At 39.0% G+C, this 14,793-nt stretch overlaps 1 protein-coding gene across 1 annotated transcript; it reads left to right on the top strand.

The window, feature by feature from the left end:
* The first annotated feature begins 3,756 nt into the window (after window positions 1-3,756).
* On the top strand, window positions 3,757-14,311 carry LOC135153465 (uncharacterized). The gene is made up of 6 exons (XM_064096084.1): window positions 3,757-3,762; window positions 7,290-7,395; window positions 8,623-8,747; window positions 9,179-9,248; window positions 9,712-9,888; window positions 10,645-14,311. The coding sequence occupies exons 1-6, from the start codon at window positions 3,757-3,759 to the stop codon at window positions 10,659-10,661; spliced, it is 501 nt and encodes a 166-aa protein (XP_063952154.1). The 3' UTR covers window positions 10,662-14,311.
* Window positions 14,312-14,793: the final 482 nt, after the last annotated feature.

The following is a 14,793-nucleotide window of genomic DNA, read 5'->3' as shown; positions in this document are numbered from 1 at the left end:
TGTACTTGTACAGGCCCTTCTACTATTTATAAATATTTCTTGTTGCTTTTTTTGTTAAGTTAATTTTTCCTGGTGTAGAGATAAGTTTCAGTTCTAATAATGCACTTCAAATCCCGGGGGGGCCACTTCCATTCACGAGTGGATACCATGCGCGACCATGGGGTCTCGAAAAGCACCCTAAACACGTAATTTCCATATTCTGAAAATGCACCCCTTAACAAGTATTGGCGCGTGAAACCCTACCCTTAACAAGTATTGGAAACAAAACGATACTCTTGACTTGGCAAATATTCCCTGAAATGAACCCCTAAACAAGTACAGGAATGTTTTATTGTTACGGGTCCTTCGGTCGTCGGCTTTACCTTATTTGGTTTAGTACGACCCCACTTTCTACACCTCGCGCAAATCGGACTCTAAACACGAAGTGTTGGGGCAAAATGGACATCCTTTATAAAACTTTTTAATTTTGTTTTATCATTCCCGCAAATTCGACCCTAAACACGTAATTTTCCTAGCGAAATAGACACCCTTTTTTCATTATTTTTGTGTTTTTGACACCCTTATCACGTTACGTACGTAACGTGCCCTATCGTGAAAAGGACATCCTTTTTACGTGTTTTTTTGGTCGCGCATGGTATCCACTCGTCAATGTAAGTGGCCCCCCCGGGCTTCAAATACATTTTGGAGTGTCTGTTTGAGGCGTTTGGGGCGATTTCACCCTGGCCCCAAAATGCTCGCAACGACAATACGGGGGCATGATGACCCCTAAATTTTTAAAAACTTATTTTTCTATTGAAAATTATCACAAAATTCACCAAAAGTGTGCACGAAAGCCTTCGTATTTCACTTTTAAAACTCCAAAAAGTGCCCAAATGACAAGCTTGGTCGCTTCGCTGTGTCGCTTTCAACTTGAGAACGTTTACGCGTCTGCTTCCCCCCCCCCCCCCTCCTCCGAAAGAAATTCTGTATACGGCCATGCTCTAAAGAGCCTGGCACATTGATTTATGTACACTGTAAAAAATTGCTGTAATTTGTACGGTAAATTGATGTAAATTTTAACAGTCCCAGGTAACAATACAGCGTTGGACCAACGTTGGATCAACGTTGGGAAATTTTTTCCCAACGTTGCCTCAACGTTGGCCTGCCAACGTTGCATCATCGATAGAAGTGCACGCGCATACATCGTCAGACCAACAACATTTCCAACGTCAGTTCAACGTTGTCCAGCAACAATGTTTCAACGTTGTCTGGCAACGTTGATCCAATGTTGGCTAAATAGTCAAATACAACATTGCTACAACGTTGGTAAGCAACGTTGCATCATCGATAGAAGTGCACGTCCATACATCGTCAGACCAACAACATTTCCAACGTCAGTTCAACGTTGTCCACCATCAATGCTCCAACGTTGGTATAATGTCGGCTGAGTCATCAATAACAGCGTTGCTGCAACGTTGATGGGCAACGTTGAAGCAGCGATGGACGTGCACTTGCATACATCGTCAGTCCAACTATGTTTACAACGTTGGTTCAACGCTGTCCAGCAACAATGCTCCAACGTTGTCTGGCAACATTGCTCCAACATTGTTACAACGTGGTCACAACGTTGCTCCAACATTGTCTGGCAACATTGCTCCAACATTGTTACAACGTTGTCACAACGTTGCTCCAACATTGCTCCAACGTTATTCCAACATATGGCAGTAATTAACAAAACATTAATTGGTTTCAAGGTGAAGTCCACCATTACAACTCTACACTCTAATCTTTATCATCATGTCTTATCCTATCCTAAAATCCTACATCCTAATCCTATATCCTATTCCTATCATCCTACACCTATCCACTGTATCCTGTCATTGACTCCTATATATAGAGCAACTTTGCTATACTTGGCAGAATACAGTTAATATCATTTTCCACACTCTACCTTGAATATTTCACTTAGAATAATATGTTTTGATTATAAATGATATGGTAATGGAGCCACATACTTTTCTGAAACTTTTCATGGTGGAAATATTGAATAAACATAAATACTCTAATTATTATAGCAATATTACCTAAAATTTTGGTCATTTACTGATGTAATGAATATTCATGAGTGCATAATCATTGTCCAGATGAGGCAGGTATGGCAGCGTTGGTCCAACGTTGGGTGACGTTGATCCAACGTTGGTATAATGTTGGTCCAATGTTGATGGAAAGTTGATTCAACTTTAGTCCAATGTTAGTCCAACGTTGGCGTAAACTTTGATTCAATGTTTGTCTAATATCGGTTAAATGTTGTTGTAACGTTGATTCTTTGTTGGTCTAATTTTAAACAAATCCAACGATGCGCCATCTCCATCAAACAGTTTTCAACACTGTGCCATCATCATCTGTAACCTGTTCATGATTCTATCAAAAAACATTACAACTATTATTACAGCTATTCATTTCTTTTCATTCCTTCTGTTACAAGTCTCTTCACATAATTAAGAGGAATCAAGAGAATTACGTACGTGTGATATTTATTGAGGCCTTTGTAGCATTCAAACTTTTTTGACATCCTCTTTTTCTCAAACAAGACTAATACCAAAAAACATATGCATATGTAATAAGAATTAAGATGTATTACATTTTCTTGCGAGTTGCAATCTCTGTTTCTGTCTACAATTGTTTAATGACTCGGTATGCAATGCCAATTGCAACGTCAGTAATCATCACAAAAACTCACATGTGTAATTGCAGTCTCTCAGTATTTACAAAATCTAAAAAGGAGGTCGCGTAACTTGGCCTCACTCAGAGTAACGTAGCTACTGCCTACTGTAACTAAAGAGTGCCTCTTTTTGATTAAGATAGAAGTAAACTGATATCTCAATATGCATGGCCATGGCCTAGTCTCGCTCGTGCCATAACTATTAAATGATATTTCAGCGTCAAGTGTAGAATGCCTCACATAGCAACTACAGGTTTGACTGCAGTTGGAAAACACTCGGTCCAGGCTAGGCCAGGCAGGACCGACCAAGTCAATTCAAGGCAGCGTATAATAAATAAGGCAGGAATGCCAGGTAGCAAGTCATTGGGTGATTTCAAGTACGGTGTACGGTGTTGAGAGCGTGAAAGGGCTGCTGAACTGAGCTCCAACACCAAGCGTAATATTATTTTTCATTGAAATGTATTAAAACTCTAATGATTTGCTCTCATCTTAAATGTAAAAGATAATTTTACGGAGATGGTTCGTCGTGTTCGCCCCCTGTTCGTAAGCTACAGTTCATCAACACCAACACTGAACTTTAAATCACGATTCTCCCAATCCCTGGGGGTCGGTGTTGCTGAATAGGGAAATTGCTTGTAGATCATCAACACCATGCAGCCACAGTGCAGTGTTGGGTTCAGCAGATGACAATCAACACCAGCCTTCAACACAAACTGCCGGAAATACACCATATTTTCCGAGGTCAATCTCAACACCAGCCTGATTCAAGTACGGTGTTGTCACAACACCAACACTAACCCAGGGAGCTCCGGCCCGCTCAGCGGGCCGGAGCCCATGGGCTTACCGTGTAATTCACCATACCCACGGTAGTAGCGTGAAGTATGGTCTAAATAATTATCCGAATAAATAGTTAAAACAGAAATTAAGCACTTACCACGATTATATGGATGAAGGTCTAACGAGTGGCAGCTTCCTGACATCGAGGCACAGACTGGAACCTCAAAAAACGAAAGTTCTGTCGCGGTAGCTCTCCTTCTTTCAGAATTCATAGCAAAATGGCCGTTCGAGACCGGTACCGAGGGTGTAGGTCGCATGCGCGAATTTGACAAAGTCTATATGCGCTAGTGCTATTAGCCTCGGTCTCAATCGGCCATTTTGTTTGTCTCAATCGGCCATTTTGTTTTGAATTCTGAAAGAGGAGAGCTACCGCAACAGAACTTTTCGTTTTTTGAGGTTCCAGTCTGTGCCTCGATGTCAGGAAGCTGCCCCCGGGGGGGGCACTCGACCAAAAAAGTGGTAGGGGTGTGCCGCGGGCGAGGCAAAAAACGGGGGCCTTGGAGCGGGCTTATTGTAAAAAGGAGGGTCCTTGGAACGGGCTTCGGAACTACCAATGTTTGTGAAAACGGGGGTCCTCGGAACGGATCTCCGTATCTCTGTGAGTGCGTATGCATCCCTATGGAACGGGCAATCGTGCATGACGCAGCTTGCGCGGCCTCCGCCGGGTGCGCTCGCGCTTAGGCGATGGTTGGAAAGCGCTCTACGGCCGCTTTTCACCAAAATTGTAGCAGATCAATGCGACCGGAACGGCGTAACGAAAAATATGCGAAGCTTTGGAGCGGATTTCTTTCTTCTTTTTTCTCGATAAGAAGGAAATGCTATGCCTTGGAGCGGCTTTCTTTGTTCTTTTTCTCAATAAGACAAAAATGCTATGCCTTGGAACGGAAATTTGAGTGTAAAAATGGGGGTCCCCTCCGCGGCACATACCCACTATGCATTATATACTGAGTGCCCCCCCCGGGAAGCTGCCACTCGTTAGACCTTCATCCATATAATCGTGGTAAGTGCTTAATTTCTGTTTTAACTATTTATTCGGATAATTATTTAGACCATACTTCACGCTACTACCATGGGTATGGTGAATTACACGGTAAGCCCCTGGGCTCCGGCCCGCTGCGCGGGCCGGCGCGGAGCTCCCTGGGTTACACCAACACCAGATTTCAACACTGTACTTGAAAATCATCCAATGACTGTTGCCTTGCCATTGGTATCGCATACTCGTTCCCACTCACACGTATTGCGAGGTTAGTATTAGTCACTCACACAAGCTGATTACGAGGTTAGTTAGTATGTTATATTGTGCAGTGACTGGTGTTACTGTTAAGTACTACTTTACTACTACTTACAGTACACGAATATACTAGCGTCGGAATGTACGCGCACAGAAGCTGACTCCGGGATCTTTCGGAGGGGATCAATGGTTGCAGTTACCGATTATCTGCAAGCGCAAAGAAAATTCCACTGTAGATTGTAGGTCCTAAATATGCAGCTTATAAGTACTGTTCCAGATCACTAGATATTCTGGAATTTAATTGTCTATATCCACTATCCAGTCCAAATTCTGCCAGATTCTTCAAGTTCAAAATTGAAGGAAGCAGACTACACAGACATGAAAGAAGGAGTCCGACGTCGCGACTAATTCTGCGCATCAGAATAGTATGGTATTTTCAAATAGGCACATTTGATGCTTGTATTTCCTTCTTCAATTTCTTCTAGTTATGTGACGGTAGGCCTATGACATATCTCGTACTTACTGTGAAAGGCCTAGCCAGCTGCAAAGGACGAGGGCGTTTCTGGAAATTCTGGTCTTGAACTACATTTTTTCTTGTTTTTCTCCTTTATTTTCTATATTAATCGACACATTTGCATCCCCCGGTGCATGCAGCCTCTCTATTTTACCCCATCTTTATTTTTGTTTTCCCATTAGACTTAGTTTTAGTTCCTCTTTCCCTTCCCATTATTTTCCTTCTCTCTCGATTTCTTTTCCCCTTATTGCTGGGGGATACCAAGGGTGACATGGATAGACAAGCAAACTTACTTGATCGACCCCCCCCCCTTGGCCCCATTGGAAATTATGCGAGTAGTCTTGTCTTGTCTTGGGTTAAGTCGGCATATGCAGACTTGCTGTACTCCGCCAACTTTATCAATTATCAATTCTCCAATGAACCAGTTTCTAACGTTCTCAACACTGTGTATATTATGCCGGGATATTATGTTGACTGTCAAACAAATATCCAACAAACTATAGTTTCCAACATTGTGTCAATGTTAACTGTCAACAACTCTCCAATAAACTATTCCAATTACGCTGTCCACGTTGTGCCATTGTCCGTTGTTCAACAACTCTCCATCAAACTAGTTTCCAACTTTGTCAACGTTGTGCCATTGTCGACTGTCCAACAAATCTCCAAGAAAATAGTTTCCAACGTTGTTCCTTTGTCGGTTGTTCAGCAACTCTCCATCGAACTAGTTTCCGACGTAGTCAACGCTGTGCCTTTGTTGGCTGTTCAACACCTATCCAATCAAACACGCGTTTCCAACGTTGTGACGTTGTTGGCTGTCCAACAAATCTCCAACACACTAGTTTCCAATGTTGTGCCATTGTCTGTTGTTCAACAACTTTCCAACGTTGTGTCATCGTCGACTATCCTACTGATCTCCAATCTACCAGTTTCCAACGTTGTGCCAGTGTCAGTTGTTCAACAACCTCCCATCTAACTAGTTTCCAGCTTTATCAACGTTGTGTCATTGTATACTATCTAACTGATCTCCAATCTACCAGTTTCCAACGTTGTGCCATCGTCGACTATCCAACAAATCTCCATCGAACTAGTTTCTAGCTTTGACAACGTTGTGCCATAGTTGGTTGTTCAACAACTTTCCATCGAACTAGTTTCCAACGTTGCCAACCTTGTGTCATCGTCGACTATCCGACTAATCTCCAACCTACTAGTTTCCATCGTTGTGCCATTGTCGACTGTCCAACAACTCTCCAACTAACAAGTTTCCAACGTTGCCAACGTCGTGTCATTGTTGATTGTTCAACAACTTTCCAGCGAACTAGTTTCCAACGTTGCCAACGTTGTGCCTTTGCTGGCTGTCAACAACTATCCAATCAAACGTGTCTCCAACGTTGTGACATTGTCGACTGTCCAACAACTCTCCAACTTACTAGTCTCCAACGTTGTGCCATTGCCGACCGTCCAACAAATCTCCAACAAACTAGTTTCCAACTTTGTCAACGTTGTGCCATTGTCGGTTGTTCAACAACTTTCCAGCGAACTAGTTTCCAATGTTGCCAACGTTGTGCCTTTGCTGGCTGTTCAACAACTATCCAATCAAACGTGTTTCCAACGTTGTGCACATTGTCGACTGTCCAACAACTCTCCAACTAACAAGTTTCCAACGTTGCCAACGTCGTGTCATTGTTGATTGTCCATCATCTTTCCATCAAACTAGTTTCCAACGTCGATTCAACGTTAATCCATCAAGTTTTTCCAACGTCCAACGACTTTCGAGTTTCCAACGTGGAGCCAACGTTGGCTTGTTACCTGGGTAAGATACTGTAATGATGATTTTACAGTAATTTGCCGTATTATTCACGCGGTTCACGGTAATTTACAGCAATCATTCGAGTTCTTTTTTTGGGAGATCAACTTTACAGTAATTTACTGTAATTGAGCACGCGAAATGCATTCTGGGATACAACACGTCACACGCGCATGCGCCTCTTACTATACTCGGCGCGGAGCATAAATTCTTGCAAAATTTCGAGTGTCAGATCGATAAGAAGTGCCGTCGGAACTGCTGTTGTTTTGAATTCAACTTTACGTCTCCGGTCAAGTACACATTCCCTGGTAAGTAGTGATATTTTCATCCTGTAGATCCTTCACATGTAGAAATGTTTTGTTGAACTGTTTTACATATAATGTAATCTTTCATGGAACTCTGACATTCACCATCCTCACTTTTCGCGCTCTCTCTCTGTTGTCTATGAAGATGTATGTGTTAATGTGTGTTGTGCGGATGTTGTCTACGGAAGATGTGTACTGTGTAGATTTAGACTTAGACTTTAGAGTTAGAGTTGTGCGGGGTGTTGACTCAATTTATTTTGACTGTTTTTAACTTGCTAAAAAATAGTAAAGACCTATGCATAGAAATTTGGTATGTGTTGAAATTATCATTAAAATGCCTCTTAGCAATTCCATCATATCGACTAAATTTCATTACGCTACTTTTTGCTAGATCAGCTAGATAGATTGCATCGGATTCCGATGTCTGCACGCAGTTTAGCCATGCAACCCTGGCCATACTCGTACAGTACAGTCATGCAGTGCTAGTGCAGTGCTGTATGGTGCGAGCTAGCTAGCCAGCGCATGCATGCAGCGCGCGCTAGCGCTAGCGATATGGCGGCGATATGGCAAGGAGTTCCGGCCGACCGTGGGCAATCGTCTGTTACAGTCTGGTCTTTTGCATTGTGACGTCATCACTGTTTGAAAGCGTGCGCGTGCATATAATTAGCCAAGGATGGGGAAGGGGGATACTCCCATGAATTCATTTGTGTCTTTTTCACAATGTAACACATATATATTTCCTTTGCTATTGCAGTTTTTACACTTTGATAATGGTAAACTTTTCTTGAAAATATAGACTTATCCATTTGTAAATATTTTTAAAGTTGATCACAAATAACACACAAACAATTTTTTTTTCCAACTCTATATTTCTACTTCTCGGTTCTCCACTTTTTTGTTTTGTCCTTTTCTTCCCGCTGCTTCTAATTATTCACCTCCTTTGTCTTCTTTCTTCACCAATTTCTTCTCCTTTGCCTTCCTTCTTGCCACCTCCCCTTTCCTTTTCTTTTTTTTTCATTTCCTCTTTTAATATTCTAATTAATTCTTATCTCTTCTTTTGGCTTCTCCTACTTCTCATATCTCTTCCATCTTGTCAAACTCTTTCTCATTTTGCTTCTTACTCATTCCATGTCTATCTTCTTGTCCCCTATCTCCCTCCCCTCCTGCCCAGGACCCTACTCATTCAACTTATTATTTTTTTCTATTTTTTCCCTCTCTCTCTTCCTCCAGTACTTCTCGTGGAAGCTGCGGCTGCAAAAGATGATGCAAACCTGCATGATGTAGCATCTGGTGTGCTGAGAGGGTTGCAGAGCCTGTTTAAAGAAGGGAATGACTCCCTTTTCCTCATCCGTGATGTAAGATTTAATAATTACTCTCCTGAAAAATGTTTTGCGCTATTAGTCCCGAGTGAAAAAGTTAGTATTTAATAATTGCTTTTGTATCGATGACTCTGGACTTTTCAAGACCCTTTGTGGAACCTTTCCTTAGATCTGTTTTTTTTTCTTTTTTTTTCTTCAATTTTTAATTTTTTGTTGTGGGGGGGGGGGGGTGTTTTGTTGCTAAGGCACGCCCCCATTTGAAAAAAGAAATGAGAGAGATCACTTGCCCTTCCCCCTTCGAGGTGGTACATAATTGAAAATTAATTGATGATTATTTCTAGATTGTATTGGACCTTCACTCTTGGGGACTGCATGCTGTATGAAAATTAAAATCAATTAAATGACACTGAAGAGTTGAATCTTGTGTGTAATGGTAATGGAAACATGGGATTATCATATCTTTTCAGGTTACAGATACTGCTGAGGACATGGAGAAAGAGGGAGATGCATCTGATTCACCCAAACTCATAATCCAAGGTGCATGACAACTTCCAGTGTTTTTAATCAAACCTCTTAGAATAATATAATACAGACATTTAAAACATTCTCAGATTTAGGTTTAGACTAAATCTGTACAGACATGTACGTTTATTTTGTGTCAATTTTCTTAAACAGACTTGTATTTCATATGTACATCTTTCACTTTCAGCATTTCAGATTTGCCATGCTTGTAATTATATGCAGTCATTAACAAAAGAGAAATGTGAATACTGCATGATCCCAGCCTTTAAAACTGGGCAAAAAACATAAATTATAGTTTTTCACTTTGTAACGCGTCCATAAGGGGGGGGGGGGGGGGGAATCAGGACAATTGGAAATAAATAACTGAATTTTACTCTAGTGAATTTGTACCAGAGATTTTCCCATCAGCTAGTGTTAAAACAAATTATAGAAAATGAAGCTCATAACGATTAAATCTTAACATTATTTTGTTTGATAGGAGATCCATTTGACTCGGCCAAGTCCCAGTGGATGGTCATGGTTGAAAGCAGAGTTATTGGCCATTTATCATCAACAACTGAAGGCTTTGTGGGGTGGCATACCTTTTTGCCACCTATTACAACCTCAATTTGGAATATCCAAGCACGGCTGCAGCAACACTGGAGTTCATTCAGAGGTACAATATGGCATGCAAAATATCGGACCATTTTCTGGAACTGACATAAGTCCAATTTCATGGACATCCTAGCTAAATGGAATTTCAGTCTGAAAAATAACTTGATTTTTAAAAATGTGGAAAAATAAAGAAAAATATTGGTGAAGGTTTGAAGAAAATCCGTCAAAATTTTTTGTTAGAGTTGTGAATATTTCAAGTTATGATGTTGTGACGTCACATCCGAGCAGCTCATAAATTTAAGCATTTTGATTCTAGAACATACTTTCTTATCTGATAAATAGGCTTTTTATTAATGTGCTACTGCTTTGCGACTTGATGGAGCGAGCAACATCCGACTGTTGCCTTGCCTTAGAAAACAAAGACATTCTTCACAGTACTTCTGCATTTATTTGGGAGCCAAATATGATTTCCATTGCAAGTGTCACGTTTTGAAAGTAAGCAAACCCAGCAGTACTGTGGGGAACTCCAAAATTTCAAGAACTTATTAGCGACTAGCACACTAACATCTGGTGTATTTTGGTGCAGGTTAATGATTACGTACTTGAGTAGAGAAGAGTGTGTCTCTGTACTAACAATAGAAAAAAGTGATTTAAAAAGTATTCTTTTTTAAGTAAAGCTGGCTTGATGGAGCCATCTATAATTACTGTTTGATAAATTTCATTTTAGGTTTGTCAATTTATTTTGACTCCCTCAGTTTTCATTTGATTGTTTTTATTTTTTTTTTTTCTGTAATATCTTTTTCTCCCTGTCTCTCAGATGTCTCCTCGGAATAAGCCCTGATGGGTCGAAGTGCCATGCGTCGAAGAGTCACTGCAACGCGAAAGTAGTGTCATTTGTGCGTCGGTTTGCTGATTTCCAGTGGCTTTAATTTCCTGATTTGTACATTTTACCCCATCATCTAAAAACATGTGATTTTATATATCACCCAATAATACTATGTTCCCTTGGTCACCATCCTCTTGAATAATTGGTTGAGCTTTGTCTGACCAAGCAACTACAGAGTTTATGCCCAATATTGCATAACATGAGAAACTTGCTGAAATAGATTGTCGACATGCTAGTTATGAGAGAACATTCATTTGAATATGCTATTAAGTTGACATTGCCCACAACTTTATTTTAGCCGTTTCTCAAATCCAGGTCAAGTAAGAGTGGGGGAGGGGTAAAATTCATATAGAAATTGTAAATGTAAAGGGGTTTCATACTTGGAAAAATAAAGTTAAGAATATCTCCTTACAACCGAATTTGAACCATACAAAAACATAGATATATGGCACTACACACTGTTTGTATGCCTCCGCCCACCAAAGGTGGTGTCGGAGGCATTATGTTTTGTGTTGTCCGTCGGTCCGTCTGTCCCACTTTCGTTCTCGCGATACCCCATCATCTAAAAACATGTGATTTTATATATCACCCAATAATACTATGTTCGCTTGGTCACCATCCTCTTGAATAATTGGTTGAGCTTTGTCTGACCAAGCAACTACAGAGTTTATGCCCAATATTGCATAACATGAGAAACTTGCTGAAATAGATTGTCGACATGCTAGTTATGAGAGAACATTCATTTGAATATGCTATTAAGTTGACATTGCCCACAACTTTATTTTAGCCGTTTCTCAAATCCAGGTCAAGTAAGAGTGGGGGAGGGGTAAAATTCATATAGAAATTGTAAATGTAAAGGGGTTTCATACTTGGAAAAATAAAGTTAAGAATATCTCCTTACAACCGAATTTGAACCATACAAAAACATAGATATATGGCACTACACACTGTTTGTATGCCTCCGCCTACCAAAGGTGGTGTCGGAGGCATTATGTTTTTGTGTTGTCCGTCGGTCCGTCTGTCCCACTTTCGTTCTCGCGATAACTTAAAAACCGGTCAACAGGTCAACTTCATACTTTTTGACTTGAGGATACATATCTGGGCGACAATGAGCTGATAAGTGTTTGGGTCCAAAGGTCAAAGGTCATAGAATTCACTAAAATACATAAGAAATAGACCATTCTTACAATAACTCCAAAACCCTTTGATAGATCAACTTCAAACTTGTCTCGTGTGTATATGTTAAAGTAACAATGATCTGTTCAGATTTTGGGGTCTCAAGGTCAAAAGTCAAGGTCATTGAATACAATAAAGTACATATAACATATACCGTTCTCGCAATAACTCCAAACCATTTGACGAATCAACTTCAAACTTCGCTCATTTGTGCATATACAAGTGACAATGATCTATTAAGATTTTGGGTCTGAAAGTCAAATCTCAAGCTCTCTGGATTCAATCAAATGCATATATTTGCTTTTTTGAGAAACAGTTATCTGACTAGATTTTGAAGTCACAAGATCAAAGGTCTTGAGGGTTTTTTTTTTCTTTATGGAAATAAAAACTAGGAAATATATTTCTGGTATGGCAGTAGCGGAGGCATCTATTTCCAACATTCGTGGTCGAAAATTCATCTTTAGTTAGGATTAACATTGCTGTAAATCAATTTCGATTTCAACATTGTGCTACATTATATATATATGTATATATATATATACTGCGTAGTAAGCGCTTGGTCATCAAGATGTTGACAAATATTGCAATAAGCTGTTTACTGAGAACGATGTAAACTTCTGTAATGTATGTGGCTTTAACACAGCCTACCAAGGTGGAGTGAGATTATTATTATATTATTATTACATGAATGACACAGTGATCTCCATTATTGCATATCATGCATGGCTGACTGTTAGCCATTTTTGTAAAGAGGACCAAATTATATCAAGAAATTCAGGAAATCTTAAGGTGATGTAGCAATTTTTTGTTTTCTTATAGTCAGAAAAGGATATTAAATGTATCAGAAATTCCTCAAATGAAAAAGCATGTGACATTTTGATTACATTTCAAGAGTTTCTCAAAATAGCAGATTTGCATGATGTAGTACAGAAAAATTTGAAAATTGTAGATACTTCTCACAGATTGACATTTTTCTTCATTATGATTACTGAGGATTTACTACATTGTATTTTGTTCACAGAATTATAACATTTTCATACTTTCACTTTCGCAGCTGTTCAAGTGTCACAGTACAAACATTACTTTGGCAAAATTGGAGGTCATATTTGTACATGTTTGTTCGTCAAATATTCATGTAAATATTAAGTATTTGCAATGGTAGCAATACTCTCATTCGGGTTCTTTCTTGCCAGTTTCAATATCAAATTGATAGTACTGTTATAAGAAACTTTATTTGTGAGGAATATTGTATGCAATGTAATATTATTGTCACAATTTAATGTATTCATGGCAGTTAATGTATTTGTATGCTTGTAATATAAATTATTGGTTCAGTGTGTGTTTAGGACTATTCATTATTTTGATATAGGATTGAATAAGGTTTTCTGTCTTAATAAGATTTTTGGGAATATGTATATATAAGAAGTTGACATACACTTAATTTTTTATCAATTAATAGTATACATGTAAAATTACTCATAAGTGAGAAGTTTCACTTAAAAATTCAGTTTTCTTCTGGTAGAAGCATTGTCGTCAGGTTACCATGGAGTAAGCATTTTGCGTGTTACTACGGATATGTGGATGTAAGAGATAGAGAGTCTGTGTGTGTGTGCGTGTGTGTGTGTGCGTGTGTATGTTCATCCAGTGTTCATCCAAGGTCAGCTGAGACAAGCCCTCCTAGAAGGAAGTTCACTTTAGTCAGATTTGTTTTCTTAAAGAAATTGAAAGTTTGCCATTATTTCAGGCAGTATAGTTGCATAAGTGAAAAATTGCTTTCACTTGTAATTGATTCTAATGGGTTATGACTGAATATTTGAATGATTATGGTACCCTTCATGTAAATGGATTGCTTTAAAACACACCTGTTCATTAATGTACTCTCATTTAATATACAGTGGCCTGAAAGTTTGTGTAAGGTTAGCAATTACAACTACTTTAATGCATGCAAGGTGAATTTTACTTCTTGAATAGATTTATTTACAAAATGTTTAAGTCAACTGAATTGCAAACAGCAGATAAAGTAACACCAACCAAATTTTATGGTTGTTCTTACAACCTTTGTTGCTTGCTCTGACAGGTCCAACAAATACATAAAGAGTTTATGCATGCAAAAAGGATGCCACTTATTGTAATACCATTCAGTACATGGTAATTACCTATTACCAAATCCAGAGGAACAAAGTATTCATGAAATTTGACTACATTAGTGAACAGGTCTGTAATGAACATCAGCATTCTTAGGACATTTCTGTGTACATAGTTTCTGTATAATTGTCATCTTTGAAATTTGATTATGCAACACATTCTACTTGCCAGCATTTTGCCCATGATCCTTACAAAAATTGTACTGTTTGTGAAATATGGCATTGTCAGTTCTACTGCATGTTAATGCAATAAAGACTTTTCAAAGTTTCATTCAAAAGTTTTACTCAAGTGTATTTTTGTCATTGGAAGTTGTGCCAATTACAGTAAAACATACTGTAAATGGGGTCAATTTACAGTAAATTACTGTAGGGAGTGTACAGTACTGGGGGTAAATTGGGAAGGTGTACAGCATTTTACTGTAGGAAGTGTACAGTACCTCACTGTAATGCAAGGGAAATTTACTGTAGTTTACTGTAATTTAACCAAATTTACAGTAGCAACAATTCTAAAATTTGGTAAATTTTACAGTAAGCTACAGCACTTTTCACGGTATTTTCCTGTAGCTAGTTCAAATTTACAGTAATTTACTGTAGGACGAAACTACAGTAGCTTACTGTAAAATAAAAATTACAGTAAATTACCGTGCAGCAGAGTTGCCAGTAATTTACTGTAAAATCTACAGTAAACTTTTTACAGTGTATACTTTCATTTTCATTATTTTTATCTCATTATCAACATGGCCTTACGCATAATTTTTTC

Source organism: Lytechinus pictus, chromosome 3 (assembly GCF_037042905.1).
Source record: "Lytechinus pictus isolate F3 Inbred chromosome 3, Lp3.0, whole genome shotgun sequence".
Taxonomy (NCBI): Eukaryota; Metazoa; Echinodermata; class Echinoidea; order Temnopleuroida; family Toxopneustidae; genus Lytechinus; species Lytechinus pictus.
Note: the sequence above shows the minus strand (reverse complement) of the source record. Positions and strands in the feature narration are given on the sequence as shown.